Source organism: Furipterus horrens, unplaced genomic scaffold (genome assembly GCF_987537825.1).
Source record: "Furipterus horrens unplaced genomic scaffold, mFurHor1.1.pri manual_scaffold_10, whole genome shotgun sequence".
Taxonomy (NCBI): Eukaryota; Metazoa; Chordata; class Mammalia; order Chiroptera; family Furipteridae; genus Furipterus; species Furipterus horrens.
Genome location: NW_028327180.1, coordinates 47,780,886 through 47,802,197, shown reverse-complemented (window position 1 = coordinate 47,802,197; position 21,312 = coordinate 47,780,886). Strand labels below are relative to the sequence as shown.

Below are 21,312 nucleotides of genomic sequence, written 5' to 3'. Positions count from 1 at the left end.
TACATACGACGACTATTTCCAGAAAGAGTCTACGACACTCGGAAACGCGGGTGTGGCCAAAGGTTTCTGACTCTCAGCACTTGGTAAACCAAACCCACTGGGACTGAGCTGGGTTCGGGTGGAGACCAGGGTAATTTTAGGGCACAGCCCAAGTATGAAAAGGACACAAAAGTGGTTTATTTATTAACAGAGTTCAGGGCCCTAGATGGGTGTCTGAATGAAACTTTAAAAACTCTTTTTAAAAAGATTTTATTTACTATTTTTAGAGAGAGGGGAAGGGAGGGAGAATAAGAGGGAGAAACCTCAATGTGCGAGACATACATTGATCTGTTGCCTCTCACATGCCCCCAACTGGGGACCCGGCCCACAACCCAGGCATGTGCTCTGACTGGGAATTGAACTGGCCACCTTCCGGTTCACAGGCCAATGCTCAATCCACTGAGCCACACCAGCTAGGGAAAAAAAAATTTTTTTTGTTTAAATTTTAGAGAGAGAGAGAAACAGAAACAGAAACATCAATTTGTTTCACTCATCCATTGACTGCTTCCTGTATGTACCCTGACCAGGGATTGAACCCACAAACCTGGCAAATCAGAATAATTCTCTAACTAAGTGAGCTACCTGGCCAGGGCTGAATGAAAAATAAAAAAATAAAAAAAAGATTTTATTTATCTTTAGAGAGGGTAAGGGAGGGAGAAAGAGAGGGAGAGAAACATCAATGTGTGGTTGCCTCTCATGCGTTCCCTTCTGGGAACCTTGCCTGCAACCCAGGCATGTGTCCTCACTGGGAATCCAACCTTCAACCCTTTGGTTTGCAGGCTGGTGCTCAATCTATTGAGCCATACCAGCTAGGATGAATGAAACTTTTAAGGGTAGAACCCTGGATGGGTACTCACAGGGAGAGGGCAGCAGGAGGACGGGACCAGAGAAGCCATCAGGGACTATTTCAGTGAACTCCAATGCAGCATTCAGAACCCACTTCAAATGTCTTTGAGCCAAGATTCTGTTTTCACCCCACCCCCACCCCACTCTTCTTTTACTCTTTTTTGGCCCTTGTTCACAAATCCAGACATTGGACCTCCTCTTTGTCAATGTGGGTTTTATTCACTGTCAGCTTCATGATGGAAGAAAGAAGCAAGTCATGCATAGCCTTGGTCTAGCTCCAACACTAGGCAGTGCTGAGAGAGGGGCCGGGAGGACACAGAGCAGGCTGCGGTGTATGGACAGTGCCCAAAACCACATGGGGCACAGTGATCCTGCCAGCCACTTCCAAATGGCAGACGGAGGCTCTAAGATGCCCCCATGGGTCACACAGGATCATGGGCTGGCTGGAGTCAGCTGTATCTGACATCAGACTCTGCAAAGCTCCTTTGCCAACAAGGCACCACAGCAGGGCCTGGCTGCATGACTCTCACCAGGCAATTGTGGGACAAGTCTCTGCCCCTCATCAGGCCTCTGTTATTTGTCATTAAAATGGTGGTGATGACACCAGCTCCAGCCTTCTCAAGGCTGGCTGAGAGACAAGCCACGAGTAAAAGCACTTGGCACATAAGTCATTGAGATTAGTTTTGTAAACACAAGGAAACCCAGGCACAGAGTGGAGAAGCCATTTTCCCAGAGGCCAACAGTGAAACCAAGATTCAAACCCATTTGGATTTTCTACTCAAATTTCATCCCAGGGAGGCTCTGACACATTGAGGGAACCATCAAGGGGTGTTTCACAGACACATGATGTTCTGGTGCTCACCCTGGTGGGCATCCAACATGTGAAATCTTGGCCAGCATGGACATTCTTCTGCCCTGGCAGTGTCCTTGGAGACTTCCATCTCCTGGGGCATTAGTGTCCCCCAGTGGACACTAATTACCTAGATCTGGTGAACTCCTACTTATCAATTAAAGTCTCAGTTCCCATATCCCCAAAGCCCAAAGGACAAGGCAGACCCTAGGCAGGTTGGTCTATGAATGGAGGCTATGACAACGGGAAGAAGCCTTCAGCATCCAGTCCATCATGGGGATGACTGTTTTGTGGTGGAAGGGAATCAATTACAGACTCTCTGGGTCCATCCAGATTGGGTCTGGACAAGTGATCTGGGCTGCGTCCCCATTGGTGGGTCTTGGGTCAGGGATGAGATCAAGTAAAACACAAAAAATTTTTAAAAAACTTTTACACGTACAGAAAGATGAGACAATAAGAACACATGTAACCTGTCCAAAGTGCTTCTTTCTGAGCCCCAGAGGCAGGGACTGCAAATGGGGTCCCAGGTGCAAGGGGCAGGACCTGGGCAGCTCCATCAGGCTATTGTTTACAAAATGTAATAAATTAGTCACAGGGATTTGCTGCTATTTACAATGCCACCCTCATCTCCCATTCCTGCTCTATAGCCCCTGACTGGTGGGCACCAAAACATGGAGGCACTTGACTCCACCTTCCAGCAAGGACCGTGATGGCTTCCTGCCTTCTGGGTATCACAGGCTGGTGGCTTAGTCTCCATCCTGGTGTCACTTGACTGAAAAAACCTTGCACAAAAAAACATATGACTTCCAGGCCAGGGGGAGGCCAGGTGGGAGGGATCAGTCCTTCCCAGTGGGTTCCAGGGCTTCAGGCACAGCCTCAGCACCCTCCACAGCAATCTGTGGCATCACAGTAGGTTGCCGGGTGGCCTCCTCGGCTGGCTCATCAAAGCTCACCTCCTGCACGGCCTCCTGCTTCTTAAAGGAGTCTCGGCGCTCCGAGAGATGCAGCCTTCGCATGACCACCAGCTCAGTGTCAGGCCCGTGGCTGCGACGCCCTGGCTCCCCATCCAGTCGCTCACCTGTACCCAGCTTGTCGGCCGACTGGCCCCGGCACAACCTTGGGGACCGGGTAGGTGCAGGCAAGGGCGAGGGCGAGCGGGGCGGGGGTGCAGGCACCGGAGGGCAAGCCAGGGGGGAGGGTGGAATGCTGCTGGTGGACTTGCGGCGGCCAGCTTTAGGGCGGGGTGGCCCGAGCTTGGCAGCCAAGCCATGGAGGGAGCTGGGGCGGGTGTGGCCAGCAGCGGCTGGAGAGGCAGGGCTGCTGGAGCTCGGAGATGCACTGGGTGGGGATGCAGTGTCTGTGGGTGACAGGTGAAGGTCAGGACCACTGGCCTCATCCCTAGCCTCGAGGTGGGGCCCTGAGGCTGAGTGCACCCCCGAGGACTACATTGTTCCGTGTGGCCACCTCTCATGCCTGCTTTTCTTGCCTCTTGTTATTTGCTGTTCCCTTGGCTTAGATCTGGCAAACTGCTACTCATCCATCAAAGCCCTGGCTCTTATTCACCCACTTCTCACCTAATGACTCATCACTCATTGGGCCAAAGATACCCGTTCACAGTCCATCTGCCCACTGGTCCCCAGACTTATCCAACAAGGGCCCTGCTCATCTCCCCACTCCCAGGCCTCAGCCCCACAGGATGCCTGGTCTGAGGAAGACAGAGATGGCACAGATAACCTACAACCCATGAGGTCGGGGTGGGGGAGTGGTCAGAGGGAAAGAAGTAGTTGCGGTCACCAGGAGGCAGGGAGGGCTTCCTGGAAAAGTAGATCTGTGGTCTACCTCCAGACGCCTTCTCCCTGCCTTTCCTTTGGGTTGCCCCAGCCTGTCTCTCACTGTTGGACCAAGTCACCATGCTTTCCTGCACCAAACAATCTTTCCGTGTCCTCTCTTGCCACATACCCTTTGTGGTTCCCTACTGCCCACCAACTTAAGCCCATCTCTTAGGCCTGATCCATTCCCCAGTGTCCGCTCTCCAGCCTCCCCCAACTTTCACATCCCTCCAGTCTAGACCCCTTTATTCATGATGTGCCCTCTGCTGGACACACACTTCCCTGCTCCTTCCACTGTCTACCCCCAGGATGCCTCTTGGACTCCAGGTGACTGGAAAGGCCCTTCCAGTCATCTGTTTCCCACATTATGTCATTCCATTTTCCCATCTCTGCCTGCTTCCTCATTCCCAGGTGGTCCTGGGTGCACCCACCTGCTAGGGCATCAGGAGCAGGGCTTCGGCAGGGCATGGTGGGACTTGGGCTGTGGGTGGGTGAGCCTGGGAGGCTCTCGCTGGACGACAGGGAGTGGTGGAGGCCGGAGGAAAAGCTGCGGCTGGTGTGCAACACTGATGACTGTTTCGAGATCTTCTTGAAGAGCGACTTCCGCCTGTGGGTGAGACCCCCAGTACTCCAGTACCCCTGCCCTCAGCGGGAGCTTCGGGACTGCTACCTCCAGTGCCCCACCCAGCTAATACAGGCTCCCCCATCCACACTCCCCAGCTGCTCACCGGTCCTGTGTCTCACGCCGGTGGCTCCGCTTGTTCCTGCGTGCCATGCGGCCCTTAGCCACGTTCTTTCGGGCAGGGCCCACCTTGATGGACGTGTTCTCCAGGGCTGTGGTCCGAAGGGCGATCTTGTTGCTGCTCTGCAGGAGCAATGGAGAGGGGTCTCTCCTGAGTGCCTCTGTCCCATGAGCACCCCCATCCACCATCTCCTACTTATTCTCCAGAGCCCCAGCACCAATCCAGTCATGTCTCACCGAACACTCCACTGTTCACTGGGCCAGAGACACATGAACGTGTCTGTGTGCCCATCAGCGAGCTGCCCACCCATCTGCTGGTTCCAGGAACTACTCAGCCTGGGGCCTGCCTCCTCCTGTGTCCCCACCCCCAGGCCCGAGCCCCTGAGGATGTCTGGTCTGAGGGAGGCAGAGATGGCACAGTCCCCAGGGGATCAGAAAGGGCTTCCTGGAGGAGTGGCTCTTAGGGGTGATGTTAGGTGCCAAATAAGGAAGCATATCCTAATCTGAGGGAAGAGGGAGTTCAAGGCCTGGGCTTGGGAAGAGTGGGGGGGTGGCAAAGGAGAGATCCATGGAGAATTAACAGTCGAGGTCAAGGGGTGGTGGGGCTATTGGGAGCCCTGAGGGAGGACAGGGGATGGGGGTCCTGGGAACCCCGAGGGTGGGCAGTAGGGGTGGCACCTTCAGCAGCAGCTCAACGACGTCCATGTGTACCAGCCCTAGGACTGATTCCCCATTGATGTGGGTGATGAGGTCTCCAGCTCGCAGGCCTGCCTCATGGGCTGGGCTTCCCTCCTCCACGCTCTGTGGGGAAATGGCAGAGTCAGTGGTTGAACAGCTGGAGATGCCAGCAAGCTGCTGCTTCTCACATTGCCTTAGTTTCCCTGCCCTTGAGGACTATTCAGAGAATGACCACTGGGGAGGGGACAGGCCAAGCCCTAGACTGAAGGGAGGGAGGACAACCCACGCATTGTGCACTTGCCAGCATGAGGCATTAGCTTCATGCCTTGTCCCCTGTCTAGCCCTGTCCCTCTTGCCCAAACCCCTCCCTGTAACTGACAGGGATGGCAAAGACCCAGGGGTACCAGCTCCCTGTCCTGGGCCCCCAAACCTCACAGACTAGAAAATGCACCTCAGCAGGGCACAGCCAGCCCCATATTGGCCAGTTGTCTGTGCCCACCCCTAAGTCAGCTCACCCAGACAACATGGTGTACAGTGTAGACGTCACTGTCACCCATGTAGACTCGGATGGCCCGCAGGCTGAAGCCGTACTTCTTGCCAGAGCTGTGGATGACAATGGGGGGCCGCAGGCTGCCACACACTGGAGATGGGTCTCGGCTGGGAGAGGAGTCACGAGATGACGGGTTCGAGGATAGTGAGCGTGGGGATAGGGGGCTCATGAGGGGGCCACCACTGCCATCATCTGCAGGAATGAGGGTTAGGGAGGGGGTCACTCCCTTGTAGGTCCCCCCCATAGGGTGACTTCCCCTCCCACTATGCTGATCACGCTGGCTGCGTCACTGCTGCTCCATGCTCCAGGTATGGTCCACCTGCCAGGCCTTTGCCCATGCCAGGATGTTCCAGTCCCCATGTCTCCCCACCCCTCTCCTGGGGCTCAGGTCAAACATTACCCTCCGGCTCCCGACACACAGCCAAAGCAGATCCCACCCCATGGTTAAAATGAATGTGGACAAATGAGCAATGACAAGGCAGGGCCATGGGCGTTACCGGCTGTGATGATAAGTGACAGGGCGGACACTGAGGCTGACTTGGGCACACAGCCCCTGCTGGGGGAAGCCCTGGACTTCTCAGGGGCCGGGTCTTTAGGGGCCACGAGGCGGTGGCCCCGGCTGGCATCCAGAGGTCGTGGTGTGGAGTGTCGGGCACCAGTACTGTTGCTCCGCAGGCGTGCCTGACTGAGGGCAGTGGGGTCGGCTGGGGAGTAAGCAGGGTGAGGGGGCCATGGTCAACGTGGACACAGTGCAGCCTCTTGGCCTTTGCTCAGGCAAGTCCCTCTTTCTGTGCACTCTTCCTCCATTGTTCTCCTCAGAAAGCTCCACTCTTCAAGTTCCTTCTTCCAGGAAACCTTTCTCTCCCTCATCAGACCCCTAGCTCCCCATCTTGGAGCTCTCCAGACCCATCCTTCTCTCCAGTCCCATCCTGACCCAATGAAGCTGGAGGCTCCTTTGGGACCAAGCTGAGGCCTGATCTCTCCTACCTTAAATGGTCTCTGCAGAACTCCTACTCATCCTGCAAAACCTATCTCAAAATAGTCCTTTCTCTGGGAAATGTTCCATGATACTGCCCCTCCCACCCTGGGCACCACCTACCAGAGAGGCTTGAGGGCTTGGGCATCACTGGGGTGGCTGCTGGGGGCAGGTCAGGCTCCCCAAGAATGAAGGTGGGCCTCTTGGGACCCACAGGGGCTGGGGAAGCTCCCTCATCTTCTGACGAGAAGGCAAACTTGGGCATTGTCTCCGGGTCAATGGTGCTTAGGAGAGATGGGCTAGGCCCCCGCTCAGGCTGGGCAAAGGATGAGTAGCAGGAGGAACTCGAGGATGTCCAGGACCTCAGCCTGAGCAGGGAAGAGCCCAAGTCACGCTTGCCAGGTACCCTCACTCCAGGACACTGAGTTACCCCCTGCAACCACATCTTAACTCTCAGCCTAAAGTCAGGGGCAATTTGTAAATACAGGGTGAGTTCCCTTTGCCTGCTCCATCTCTGTCTACCCAGAGAATTCCTATTCATCTTTTAAAACCCAGCTCCCAATGCCCATCCTCTAGCAGACATTTATTATTTCTGTTGAGTGTGGACTATGAAGGATGAATAGGGGTTTATTTGCAAAGGGTATTCTGGGCAGAGGAAACAGTACATGGCTGCTTTATGTTTAGTGTAGTCAGGAATGCTAAGCCAAAGGGAGTAATGGCAGGAGCTAGATTGGCAGAGGTCTGACAGGATGGCCAATATGTTTGACCCTTTTCTCCTGGGCTACTAGGAAGCTCTTTTCAATGTTAGATTTGTGGCTCCACCTCCCATCAGGCTTGGAGGCTAGATCTGCTTATACTACCCAGCCCACCTACCGGACCTCAGTGCTCAGTCGGCGGCCATACTCCCCTTCACTGCGCTCCCATCCTTCCTCCTGGTCCTCACTGAAGCTCTGTTCAGCGAAGGTGGGAGTTGGTTGCACAGCTAGGAACTCAGAGCTGCTGTAGACCTGAGAAGTAATAAAAAATAACTGCAGTAAAAATGGAGGCAGAAGCCACATCTGCTTCCTACATGCCCAGTGCTTCCCTGTGATTCACTTCCTTAAATCCTTACTTAGCACGTCCCTAAAGATAGCAAAGTCCATTGCCCACTGTGCAGGTGAGAAACTGAGGCTCAGAGAGGCCCAGATACCAAGGGGGACCCAGCCAGAGTTTCTGTTAAGCAGGACAACCTGCCTGGGGCACAGCCCCACAAGTAGTGCAGAGAGTTTTTTGATCAAATTATAAGAAAGGAAAGAACTTAAATTAAGCTTGTGAGGCTATAAAATGACACTCAGCATAGGAGCTCTAAGTGACAATAGCCAAAAACTGGAAATAACCCAAATGCCCATCTGCAGGATGGAACATTACTCAGCCATAAAGAGGAATGAAGCACTCCTGACAGAGGCTACAATGTAAATGAACCTTGGAAACATCCTGCTGAGTGTGAGGGAAGCCAGACACAAAAGCCACATAGCATGTGATTCCATCTGCGTGAAAGGTGCAGAAAAGGCCAGCTGACAGAGATGGAAAGCAGACTGGTGGTTGTCAAGGGCTGGAGGAGCAGGTGCAGGGAGTGACTGCTCATAGGGAGGGGGTTTCCTTTGGGGGTAATGAAATGTTCTGGAATTAGAGAAGATGACTGCACAATATTGTGAATGTGCTAAATGTCAGTGAATTGCACACTCTAAAATGGCATATTTTATGCCATATTTAACACAATAAAAAATGCCCCAAACCAGACATCTTGCCATGTTTCCTGAGCACTAGCTACATCCAGGGCCGGGGCCCCACCTTGCTGAACCGGTGGGAGCAGGATGAGAACTGGGGGATCTCTGTGGACGACTCCTCATCATTGGTCTCGTCGTCCTCAGAGCCCAGGTGCCGGTACCGTTCTAAGCGTGCTGCGGGAGGGAGAGGCACAGACACCCACATGAAGTGGCTGTGAGGGTGGTGGGGTGATGTGGGGAGGGTATGCCAGGCAGGTTGGGGCAGGGGTACCATCATGCCTCGTGTGTTTAGGGACTACAAGAGGCTCGGGTAGCAGAGTGGATATCTGGGAGCCCCTTCCATCCTAGCTGTGTCCCTAAAAGCAGTGGGACTGTTGGTGGGAATTTGTGTGTCTGAGCCTTAGTATCTTCACCCTTGAGACAGGTCACCCAGAATTAGGAAAATTGTGCACCTCAAACATAAAGTATGTTCCTTGCATTTCAGAAGAGGAAATGGGCACCCAGAGAGGACTTCTGACATGCCCAAGATCACACAGAAAGCTCTGGGAGAGGCGCCAGAAAAGGCATTTGCTGTTTGACTGGAGCCCTGAGTAGGGCAAGTCCACTGAAGTACCTGCAGGGAGCCCCCAACTAAAGCTCAGCAAGGTACCCCACCCCCCAGATAGGGTCCCACGCTGGGAAGCCAAACCTGCTGGAAGACCTCAGGCAGCGGTGTGCCACACCCAGTCCCCTGGTTTCTCCTCCTACAGTTCGTGGGGGTGCTGCACCTCCTGAACCCAGAAGCACAGGAAACCCCAGCCAGGAGGCAGCTCGCATACTGCCCAGCTTCTCGGAAAGCTCAGGAAGTCGGAAGCTCTAGGCCCAAGGCAAGGTGCCAAGCCTGGGTGGAGACCCTAGCAGACACCCCTCTCTTCCCCTGGGACTCCTACTCACTGTCAAAGTAGCTGGTGTCGTCCTCGGCTTCCAGCTGTGGCACAAACTCGGCCTTGTGTCGCAGCAGTCCTGCCCAGTCCAGTGTCCAGAAGAAGGGGTGCTGCTTCACCTCATGGGTGCCACCTGCAGACATGCTGGGCTGAGTCCTTTAGAGCCCTACCCACCCTCCGCCCCAGCCCTCTGGGTCAGTGCGTACCAAAAGTTGGCCAACACAGAACTAGGAAGATGGGAGGCGGGAGCCAGCCACTGTTTAAGAGCCCAGAAAGGGCTCTGGCTGGTTTGGCTAAGTGGAATGAGTGACGGCCTTCGAACCAAAGGGTTGCCAGTTTGATTCCCAATCAGGGCCAGGTCCCCAGCTGGGGCTGCATGAGAGGCAACCACACATTGATGTTTCTCTCCCTCTTTCTCCCTCCCTTCCCTTCTCTCTAAAAATAAATAAATAAATTAATTAATTTAAAAAAAAAAAAAGAAAAGAAAAAAAGCCCAGAGAGGAACAGAGCTGGCCTGCTTTTACTTCTGCTGGATTCTGAGATACCACCACCAGCAGAAACTCCAGAGCCTTAGAAGAGCTTCCTTCCTCGGCTTTTTTCACATGTTTCTACTCCCTGGAGCAGAGCTGACTGCCTGAAGGTGCCCTGCTCCTCAACTTTGGCCCCATTGTTCCCTCCTGTGGCCAAGCTTCATAATGGACATGACCTGCAGTCGCCATTAATGGGTTAATGCACAAGTCTCAAATAATTCCTTGACTATTCACTAGGTGGCTGGGAAAACTGGAACAGTGGGATATTACTGGGCTGAGCCATTGAGATCTTGCAGGCTCACATACTCACTCAGCCTCAGTGTCCTGTCTATACCAGGCCCAGCAACCTGCTATTCCTTCAAGGTCTTGTCCTAATTCCTGACAAACTCCTATGCATCCTTCAAAACCCCAGCTCCAAGTCCCCCTCCTCCATATAGCCTTTCAGGTAGACTTCTTGTTTACCCCAGCCTCCATACATACCTGTACCAAGACGGTCCAGTGGGTTCTGCCGGAGAAGCCTGGTAATGAGGTCCTGGGCATCAGCTGGAAGGGCCTCCTCCCCCTCTGGCCACATGATCTCATCTAAAATGAGGGGAGGGAATGAGGGGGTGGGGATAGTTCTGTCTAGCACCTCCCCTCACTCACTGCGCCATTAGTGTCCTCTGCTCCTTCAACACACCAGGCTCAGTCCCACCTCACAGCCCTTGCTCTGAGCACCTTCACCTCTTCTATGTTCATAGCTACCCCTCACACCTTCAGGCCTTTGCTCACAGGTCATCTCTGAGGGCTCCAGAGCCCTCTATTTAATGGAGTGCTCCGGCACCCTGCCCCCTCCCCTTCCTGCTTCTCCTTCTCAGCATTTTTGGCATCTAATTGCTCTATAGTTTGCTCATTTATCTTGCTTACTGTCCGTCTTGCCTACTGGGCAGTGAGCGCCAGAAAGACTGTCCATTTTGTCCTCAGTCATGTCCCCAATGCCCAGGTGGGGCCAGGCACACTACAGTAAATGGCCCACACATGGGGCCGCTCCCCTCTCTAGTACAGGTGGGGACTGCTGCCCTGGGCCCAGTGCAGCAGAGATGCAAACCTGTTGCCCCGGGGATGGGGAACGCACCACTGACCACCTGGCCAAAGAGTTCCTCGGGGGTATCTCCAAAGAAAGGCACGCAGCCCACCAGGAACTCATAGAGGACGATGCCCATGGCCCACCAGTCCACCGGCTTGCCGTAGCCCTGGCGGAAGATCACTTCGGGCGCGATGTACTCAGGTGTCCCGCACACCTGGGCCAGGCAGAATGGGGAAACTGAGGATGGCCCGCAGCCCAGGAGAAACCCCAGGAGAGACTGTGAGGCCAGACCTAGGCTGGGAATAAGGGGTTGGTAGAATTTAAGGGGGCAGTTTATTTTCTTCTTTTTGCTGCCAAATCTTGCCATGTCCTGGGGTCAGGGTACAGATAGAAGGGGCCCAGCACTCTGGGGCGCCTGCCTGCCTACCTGCTTGTCGATGAACTCCCTGGTGTCCTTCTCAATGTGGCCCTCGTAGAGGTTGGTGGCCATGCTCATGAGCCCGATCTTGGATAGGCCGAAGTCGGTCAGCTTGATGTGGCCGAGCGAGGTGATAAGCAGGCTGTGGGTAGGCAGGCAGCATACTCAGGGCTGGGGGCCCGGGCACCCAGCAGCTCCTGCTGCCCTGGAACTTGGCTCCACCCAGGGTGGGCTGGAAACCCCCAGGGGACTGAAAAGTCCTTCTGGTGCACAGTCACATACCTTATCATAAGAACCAATGGGTCTCAGACACTATTACAAATTTGGCAAACATCTCTGTGCAACAACTGAGTACATCTAGTGTTGCTATTGAAGATCAACTATATACTTCGCTGTGCAAAACTAAATTTCCTGAGAATCACAGCATCTCCCAACTGTGTGTTAAACCATCTCCTAAATACCTACTTGGCAGGGGGTTGGAGGTATGGAAGTCTATAGTGTTTTTGTGCAAGCGACCATTATTGTAACAAATTAAACATGTTGAAAGCACCTATTGTTTATATCCCATGTTTAAAAATGAACATATCTTGAGCACCTGGTGAATATAGATATATGTCTGTGCACCTCAAGAGTGGATCCATTTTTTTAAAACTTGCACATCTACCACGTGTGCTGCTGCTCAAGTTTTCTGGCTTAAATATATAAATGGTTTGCTAAGTGACAGAATCACTTGCTCCATCTTTATAAAATCACATTTTTATGCCCCTTCTGGACACCTCTGCGGCTTAAAAATAAATTCCTGGAGAACTCACTGTAGAACTCTCTGTACATATCCAAGCTGTTGGATAAACCATCTATTTGGCACCTATTTTGTACCTCGTCTCTGTAGAGAAACAATTCTGTGCATCTATTATGTGAATCTGCTGTTTTTTAAAATAAGGGGTGTTTCTTGAGCAACCACTGTAAATAGCAGCTATGGAAAAAAACACTGGTGTAGCTATCAGGTGCAGCCACACGTTCCAACACTAAAAGCCATGTTAAGACAACCAGTGTTTCCTGAGCTCCTATGGACACTCAATCTAAAAAATGTTCATTTCTTGCCCTGGCCAGGTAGCTTGGTTGTTAGAGTGTGGTCCCAACACGCCAAGATCACATATTGCATCCCCAATCAGGGCACATACAAGAATGAACTAAAAAATATATCAATAAGTGGAACAACAAATCAATGTTTCTCTCTCTCAAATCAATCAGGAAAGAAAAGAAGGAAGGAAGGAAGGAAGGAAGGAAGGAAGGAAGGAAGGAAGGAAGGAAGGAAGGAAAGAAAGGAAGGAAGGAAGGAAGGAAAGAAGGAAGGAAGGAAAGAAAGAACAAAAGGAAGAAAGGAAGAAAGAAAGGAAGAAAGGAAGAAAGAAAGAAAGAAAGAAAGAAAGAAAGAAAGAAAGAAAGAAAGAAAGAAAGAAAAAGAAAAAGAAAGAAAGAAAGCAAGCCCCTGGCTGCTGTGGCTCAGTGGATTGAGCATCGGCCTGGGATCCAAGTGTCACTGGTTTGTTTCCCAGTCAGGGCACATGCCTGGGTTGCACGTCAGGTCCCCAGTTGGGGGCGCGAGTGAGAGGCAACCACACAGTGATGTTTCTCTCCCTCTCTTTCTCCTTTCCCCTCTCTCTAAAAACAAACAAACAAACAAACAAATAATTTTTAAAAAAAAGAAAGAAAGAACAGACGGAAGAAAGAAAGATAGCTCCTGGTTTTAAAAAATCGTTCATTTCCTGAACACTGACTACCTATGCTATTTAACATTTTTTTCCCTTCTTATAAACAAAATGATATGATGCCTGGGATTTCCTTCAAATTATCCAGTGGGGAGGGAGGAAAGGATGAGCCAAGGGTTGTCAACTGTGGAATCAGAGTATGGGCATGGGGCACTATACCTTTCTGTTATGTGCTGAATTGTGTCCCCCCAAAATATACATGCTGAAATCCTAACCCCCAGTAACTATGAATGTGACCTTATTTGGAGACAGAATCAATGGACTTGTAAGATAAGGTGAAATTGGAGCAGGGTGGCCTCTAATCCAATACGACTGGTGTCCTTATAAAAAGGGAAAATCTGGACACAGACATGCACCCAGGGAGAACACCAAGTGAACACTGGAGTGACGCTGCCACAGCCACGGGACTACCAGAAGCTGGGAGAGAGGCCTGGAACAGATCCCTCCCTGGGGCCCTCAAAGAGGGCAAGGGACTGCTGACACCTTGATCTTGGACTTCAGGCCTCCATACTGTAAATCTCTTTTGTTTAAGCTGCCCACTCTGGTATTTTATTATGGCAGTCCTAGGGAACTAATGTACCTTCTCTTGATTTTGGGGTGTATTTGCAATTTTCCAAAGTGAAAATGAAATAGTGTTTATTTCAAACACCGACTGCGTACCCCTATCCCTCTCTCAACCCTTTAAGGTTGGGCAACTTCTCAACCCATCTTGTAGGCGAGGGTCCTGAGAGGGGCAGGACCTTTGTTGGGATCTGACCTGAGAGGCTCAGAAGACCCCACCCACCTTGGATGATCTCAAAGAGGCCAATTGGGCACACAGCTCCCTTAGGGCATCGAGCACAGGTCTGGGTATACAGCAGGTGCCGAATACACATTTGCTTTGTTTTCTAAGCCACTTGCAAATTACAAGATGCCCTGAAAACACACAGGGCTCTTACCACTTATGTTCATAACTCCACATAACAAGTACCTGAGAAACAGAGGGTTCTTGCTTCATATCCAGAGGGCACTCAATATATGGGTGGACCCTTTCCTCTGTACACAGCAGGTACTCAATTAACGCAGGGAGAGTGCTTTTAAAATTATGTAGGGGTTACAAAGCATGAAGGATTATTCACGTCCATGCTCATGTATCCCCCTGTCACCCATAGAGAACTGGCACATAATTAGGTGCTTACCAGATATTAGAATAAAATAAACATCCTAAGACTGCCAATAAACATTTGCCTCTTTCTTCCTTTCCTGCACTAAAACATAACATGTGCTTGAGACATGCATAGTATCTTTCTTTACATATAAGGTCTTGCAACATGCATGCTCCCTTTCCCTGTATATAGCTGGTGCCTAAATGCATGTTCTCTCCCCTTGTGCAGCAGCAGTACTGAGTGCACAATCCCTTCCTATGTTCAGTTTATGCATCCTAAGTGCACATTCTCTCTCCTTGCCTGGTGCCTCCTCCATAGTGCACAGTCCTTTCCCTGCATACAGCAAGTGCCTATTAAGTGCTTTCTCTGTAACACGAGGTGCTCATCTTGTGCAAGTTCCCCCCTTTTCTGCTAGTAGGGACCACCATGATGCCAAAAGAATCCAGATAGGCAGGGCTCTGAGCAGCCCCAGACGCCACTGAGGCCCTGCCCCTATGCCTCTGGGCCCCTCCCCCTGAACGGCTCCAAACCCCGCCCCCAACTCGCCCAGGCCCCGCCCCCTGAAGCCCCAGCGACTCACTTGTCAGGCTTGAGGTCCCTGTGCACAATGCCATAGTTGTGCAGGTATTCAAGCGCCAGTACCGTCTCCGCGAAGTACATGCGGGCCATATCCACAGGCAGCGGGCCCATGTTCTTGAGGAGTGTGGCACAGTCGCCACCTGCAAGGGGTAAAGGAGCTCAAGAGGCGTAGGCTCTACAGTCTCATTTGATGCCTCCTTCACTGCCTGGTGCAAAATGTCCCTGGTGGGTCCAGAATCAGGTTGGAAAGCCAGTAGAGGTTTGGGGAGGGTAGACCCTGCCTCCTGATTCTCCCCCAGCAGGGCAGCAGCTCTGTTAATTGCACAGTCCCTTCCCTATACCTTCCATGCCTCCAAAGGGAATGCTCCCTCCCCTTGCCTGGCAGCCCATTGGTAAAGGCCTGTTCCTACACTTACCTGAAGGCCCTGCTCTATCCTGAACTGCAAACCTGAAGCCAAAGCTCCTTTCTCTGACCCCTCCCCTATTCTTCCAGTCTCCAGGCCTCTGTCCACCAGTCTCCCTGGCCTAGGATGTACATCCTTCTCCTATCCTCCAGGGCCCTGCCCTCACACTTTTCTTTGTGCTCCCCCAACCCCAACCTCCTATTCTAGACTGATGGTCCCCAGGGCAGGCTGGGACCCCATGAAGATCAGAGAAAATACCACACTGGCCCAAGGAGAGGCTTTCTCCCAGGTAGAGGGTGAGCTCCCTGTTGCTAGCAGCAAGCCCCAGGGACCGCACCTTCCACGTACTCCATGACCATGCAGAGGTGGCGCCGGGTCTCAAAGGAGCAGAACATGCTGACCACAAAGGGGTTCTCAGCAAAGGTGAGGATGTCACGCTCCACGAAGACCTGCTGTATCTGGTTACGCAGAATCAGGTTCTGCTTGTTGATCTTCTTGATGGCAAAGCGCTGCCGAGTGTCCCGGTGTCGCACCAGGTAGACGGCCCTGGGAGAAGATCCAGGCTTGCTGAGGCCTGGGCTCAAGGCCCTGGCAGGCACGGGAAACAGACCTGGGCCCAGGACCCCTTTGTTGAGCTCACCACCTGGGACACCTTTCTCCATACCTGGTCCCTCTCCCAAAGCAGCCACCATGGGTTTAAGCTGCTCTCCTTGGCATCCTATAAATGAACCACCCACAGACCTGGTGTACTGGACCTTAGAATCTTTATTTATTCACACCGGGCTGAGACCCATTAACTCAAAACCCTGCACCAAACTCAAAGATTTAAATATAGTCCAAATAAGCAGATTTTTAGCCATTTAGCGTCTACTGGCTTTAGATACCTGGTGAAACTCTATCCCATTACTCCCAGCCACAGATAAACCATGGGGCTATAAGGAATCCACACATGCTGTTGCTGCCCTTTGGGGCTCTCTGACCCATAGACTCGCCACCGTGGTCCTGGCTCCTCTCCCACCCTGCTCTGATAGCCTCATGCTGTCCAGGGACTATACTCCCATCCCTCTGCACCTGTCAAAGTGACAAACAATGCTCACTGCATGCTACTGCCACCATGTGGTCATCTTTTCTCCAGATCAGAACCCCTACACCTGGATCTTAGATGAGACCATCTGAGGCCATGCTTGGGTGTGTTGCATCTCCATGTCCCTCCGCAGACCTCAGTTTCCATCTGCAGACTCAGGGGCCACTGGGCCTCAGCCATTCCCATGGACATCTGAGAAATGGGTCTATGGGGGACCCAAGAACTCACCCATAGGCCCCATTGCTGATAAGCTTGATGGTTTCAAAGTCGCTCTCGCATGGCTTCCTCCGTGATGGGCCAACCAGGGCACGACTCTAGGGGGCAAGAAGGGTCCAGGGTCCTGACCCACTGAGGAGTGGGCTGAGCTTCCAGCCCCCAAGTCCCGGTGCCTGATGCTACTTTCTCTCCCACCCAGACTTCTCTAACTCAAGTGTCTGAGTTTCCAAGTTTTTGTTTAAGCTGTGCCCTCCTCCCAAAAAACTCCTACACATACTCCAAATCACCTTTCCAGTGCCCCCTCCAGCCCTGCCTTGCCCAGCCTACACAGCACAGCAATCTAACTTCCCCACCTTGCCCCCATAATCTTGGGCACTTATTAAGCACCAGTCATGCAACACTTTCGCAAACCCAGACCCTCCCATGGCTGCCTGGTCTGCCCTGAAAATAACAGGACACGTGTGGGTCCCCATAGCTCTGTGCCTCACCTCCAGGGACTCGGGTGCTGGGGGTTGTCCTCTGTCATCAAGGTGACTCAGAGGCACCATCTCTGTAAGATGAGGAAGGAGCCTTGAGTGGAACCTCCATACCTTGTCTATCACCCTGAGATTTCCTGAGGCTTCCAGAGTCCATCTGGAGCTGGAGACGTGGGGCATCCCCTGACCAACTCCCATGATACTGCCAATGGGCGCCTACTGTGTCCAAGTCTCAGGTAAACCTAGGAGGCTGGACTAAACGACTGAGGAACCGTCTAGAAGGGCTAGCAAGCAGTCCAGGCTCCGACTAGTCAGCTTTCATCAAATCCTGGCTCCCAGCCTTGGGCCAGTGAACACCAGTTATGAGTAGCCTCCCAGCAACCTAACAACCTCCTACCTCAGGGCACGGCCCAGGGGGCAGAAGGTTGGTCCGAATGAGTGGGCCATAAGTTGTGACAGTGGCAATGAAGTGTCTCCTGGTCCCAGAGCTAGGCTGGGATAGTGCAGTGAAGCCTCAGGGGTGAGGGTGGCCTGGGTTCAAATGCAGCCCCTTCCATTCTCAGAGGGCCCCCCAGGTGCTACATAGGTGATCTGCCCCCACAGCCTCAGTAGCCACCTGCCTGACCCCTCTGACACCAGGCCTACCCCCAGCGTCACCTGCATTATCTTCACTGGACCGACAGCATGGCTTTGGTCACAGAGCCAGTCCACCTGTGGTCTGGCTTCAGGCACACCTGTGTCTGATCCCCTGCTCAACCTCATCTGCCTAGAGCTATGGTCTCCCCAGCTTTAAATGGGGATAATGGCAGCCCCGCCCCTGACTTTACACAGCAATAATGCTGGGTGTACACTGACTACTGTAGCCAGGCCCTGCCAACCCCCTAGCTCCCCTGTTCTCTCTGCTCCTCAGCTGTACCCCCTCTTGCTCCTCTTCCAACACACTAGGTATAGTCCCACCTCAGGGCCTTTGTCGTTCCCCCTCCCAGCTCCCCCTTTTTCTCCCCCAGATCAGCATCTGGTTACCTCTCCATCTCCAGCTTGAACATCACCTCCTCCCAGAGCCTGCCCTGCCCAGCCTCGTACCAGGCCAACTGAAGTTCCATGCTTCCCTCATTGGCTTCCCTGTCCTGGCTGCTAGGGGTAGTTCTTGCCTACAGGTGGCCCCACCTGATTCTGAATCCACCTCTGGGGTCAAAGTCAGATGAAACTGGGAACACGCTTTGTGAATTTGCAGGACAGTGTGAATGTCATTGACAGTTGTGGTCCCCTGGTGTCCTGGCTCATTTTAACTTGGCATTTGAGGACACTGAGGACCCAAGGCTCTGGCAGGTCCAACATGCAACCAACTGACCCCGGAATCCTGGGCACTTTTCCCATAGTGGGTCCCACAGGTGACCAAGGGCAAGAAACAGAGATGAGAATATGACTCTACTCCAGCTTCTCCTCAGTCTCCCCTTTCCACCCTGACCCACCCCAGCTCACCCTCAAGGGGGTCCTTAGCCAGGCCCAGCTGCCCAATGATGTACTGCGGCAGGTCCGTCTTGATGCCCTGGCCCTCTCGGGCCTGGCCCTCGGCAGCCTCCAGCAGGTGGTAAAACTCCTCAGGGTCAAACTCCTGGGGGCGCAGAGGGCTGGTCAGCCAAGGCTTGGCCTCACCTCCAGGCCTTTGCAAATGCCGTTCCTTCTGTCTAGAGCACTCTGACCAGCGGCTCCAACTTGTTCCCGAGGTCTTAGCTCCTATCCCATCCTACAGGAAGCCCACCCCAGCCTGACACCTCTTGAAGCCCTACACAATGGGAATTGTGTCTTGTATCTTGGGGACCTGGTCTCAGTTCTGCGAAGCCCCTGCACCTGGCTGTGTGAGGGGACTCACGAGGCACTCAAGGAGCCTTGCCGGCCGTGAAATGATGATCAGCAGCTTCCGGACCAGCTGGACAATGAAGCCGACCTCCTCACTGTCTGAGCGCTCGTGGGCCTGGAGGCAGTTGGGCGGGATATCACTCGTAGGCCTTGTCCCCGCCCTGCCCCATCTGGGGAATCCCCACCCCTAGCCCCCACCACACACATCCTGCAGCAGCCTTTCCAGCTTCTCTTGCATCTCTAGGAAGTAGCGGGAAGTGACAAGTGCCTCTCCAGACTTGGCAAGGCAGTCGCGGGCCAGCTCGACAATCTGGTGGTGGATGAAGCCCAGGACACCATCGGCCAGTGCCAGCCGGGCACCGGGCGCAAAGACGGTGAGGAACTCCTGCAGACGGCCCTCCATCTGGGCCGTGGCCTGGGCAGGTGAGATGGGTGACCTGGTCATCACACAGGACTAGGGAGCAACATGTGCAGATAGGGGCAGGAGAGACAGCGGGGAGAGATGTGACTGTGAAGCCAACAGGGTCAGAAGACTCGGGGGACATTTGAGACCAAGAGGGAAAAAGAGAAATAGACAGATGTGGGGACACAGCCAAGAAGACAGAGAGTGCCTGTCTGTCACACAAAGGGACAGCAACATGGATGGGTATTGGGCCAGTCCAGCCACAGGGCACAGCCCACCTTTGGGAACCTCTCCCGGTACACATGGTTCATCATGACGATCTCGTTGTCGAAGGTTCCTGTTGTGCGTCCAGGGCTGAAGAGGGGTGATCATCAGCTGGTGACATAGGACCTGAGACCCAGCCCAGGGGAAGGGGACTGAGCCAGGTTCAGGCAGGTTCAGGGCCAGAGGGGGAGGAGGAGCCACGGTGGGGTCCAAATGCCAGCCCAGGTAGGTACTAGGGCAGGGGCTAAAGGTGAAGGCCCACCTGAGGCTGCGGGAACGGGGTCGAAGGCGGGGTGAGCGGTGGCCACCCTCCTCGTCAGCCACACTCTCTGAGCTGCGGAAATGCTTGGACAGGAAACACAGTTCATCTGGCGTCGGTTGGAAAGGAAGCTGGTGGAGACGCTCCCGGGAGGATGAGCTTGACTGGCAGGAGGGTGTATCAGGGGTACAGGTTGATGGTCAGCATCACAGCCAGGACCCCAGTATTAGCCCTCAAGGCCCAGGTTGCCGGCAGGAAGGTTCCTATGCATCCCTCAATACCCCAGCTCTGATGCCCCTCCTCCAGGAAGCCCTCTCTGCCTATTCCCTTGGCAGCCCCAAGATCCCTGACCCCACAGGCTAGGGATATCTGTACACCCCAGACTGAGAGCTCCTGGGGCTAAGGCTGGGTTCTCTCAGGGACCTCCATATGGCCCAAGATGCAGCACTTTGGCAGAAGCTAGGAGTCTGCTGACTGCACAACTGACCACCTGAGAAAACCAAAGAGATGTCCCCCTCTAACCCTGCACCCGCCTGTCTGCCCACCAAGGTGGGACTGCAGGTACCGAGACGGTGGAGCTGGGTGTGTTGGTTCCATAGCCAGAAGACGGGAGGGATGCGAGGGACCATCTTCTGCCATCAGCCCTGGAAAGGAGAATCAGAATTGAAAGGAAGGCAAGGCCCGTACAGTTTGTGGGGACCAAGAGTGAATACTGTAGCTGCCAGATTCTGGCCCCATTGGAAGACGCACTCTATAAGGCTGAGAACAGTGATTGATGGTGGGCAGGTCCATGATGTGTTTCTTCCTCGTCCTTCAGACATCTCTTCTGGAAGTCCTTCCTGACTCCAGCTGCTAGTGTGTTTCCCCCCCCCCCCCCATCAAAGCTGCCACCTCCAAGTTATACCTGCTGGAGTACATTCTGGTCACCTCCACCAGATTGAGGACTCTCCAAGGGCCAAAGTCCAGCCCCTCATTCCTCAGCCCCTCAGCACAGGGCATGGCAGACAGCAGACACTCAATAAATGTTGAAGGAACAAGAAACATTTAAATGCCTGGCACACAACAGGTCCTCCATCAAATCATGTTAAGGGAATGAATTACTTTAAGTAAATTAATGATTCTTAGACCTGGTAGTATCCACTCTTCCCCCTCCCAGGGCTCGTTGAAATTACCTGTCCATGCGAGGCAGGTGGCTGCAGAAGGCCAAGGCAGGGGCAGAAACCAGAGGGAGGGACCATGGCAGGGCAAGAGCCAGGGGAGGGGAAAACACCAATGAGGAGGCAGGTCTATCAAGTGCAGGCACCCTGCCTGTTCCCTCACTAGTCATAAGGACACCATCCCCCAAGGCCAGGGAACACTCACCTCCGGGCAAAGGGGAAGCTGACAGCTGACACAGCAGAGAAGTTCCGTGGACTATCCAGAGGGCTGTTGCCTGCTGAGCAGGAGGCCAGGGGAAACTGAGTCATCTGGGGTGAAGACAGGACACAGTGCCCACCCGCTTGCTCCCATGCTCACCAGTTGGGACTGACAGAGGTGACAGGGGCCGGGAAAGGGTTGGTGAGGGTGTTCCTACCACAAGACTCTTACGGTTCCCGCTGCGGCAGCTGTAAGGGTAGGTGGGGATAAGGTTAGGCGCTGGC

General features: G+C 53.4%; 1 protein-coding gene across 19 annotated transcripts in view; it reads right to left on the bottom strand.

The window, feature by feature from the left end:
* Window positions 1–1,082: 1,082 nt before the first annotated feature.
* MAST3 (microtubule associated serine/threonine kinase 3) overlaps window positions 1,083–21,312 on the bottom strand; it is a 35,449-nt gene continuing 15,219 nt past the window's right edge. For 4 of the 19 annotated variants that reach the window (XM_090289950.1, XM_090289963.1, XM_090289954.1 and 1 more), the window contains 26 exons: window positions 21,188–21,276; window positions 21,035–21,107; window positions 20,845–20,865; window positions 20,238–20,316; window positions 19,676–19,836; window positions 19,428–19,503; window positions 18,952–19,161; window positions 18,760–18,861; window positions 18,369–18,501; window positions 16,899–16,960; window positions 16,423–16,508; window positions 15,448–15,656; window positions 14,708–14,846; window positions 11,223–11,355; window positions 10,817–11,009; window positions 10,210–10,311; window positions 9,210–9,332; window positions 8,341–8,450; window positions 7,384–7,517; window positions 6,634–6,878; window positions 6,032–6,238; window positions 5,500–5,726; window positions 4,985–5,107; window positions 4,293–4,429; window positions 3,996–4,171; window positions 1,083–3,092 (listed from right to left, as the gene is read on the bottom strand). In XM_090289950.1, the coding sequence (XP_090146076.1) occupies window positions 2,572–3,092; window positions 3,996–4,171; window positions 4,293–4,429; window positions 4,985–5,107; window positions 5,500–5,726; window positions 6,032–6,238; window positions 6,634–6,878; window positions 7,384–7,517; window positions 8,341–8,450; window positions 9,210–9,332; window positions 10,210–10,311; window positions 10,817–11,009; window positions 11,223–11,355; window positions 14,708–14,846; window positions 15,448–15,656; window positions 16,423–16,508; window positions 16,899–16,960; window positions 18,369–18,501; window positions 18,760–18,861; window positions 18,952–19,161; window positions 19,428–19,503; window positions 19,676–19,836; window positions 20,238–20,316; window positions 20,845–20,865; window positions 21,035–21,107; window positions 21,188–21,276 (3,871 nt within the window). In that variant the 3' untranslated portion in view covers window positions 1,083–2,571. The other 15 variants (XM_090289955.1, XM_090289958.1, XM_090289965.1 and 12 more) reach the window with 8 other exon arrangements.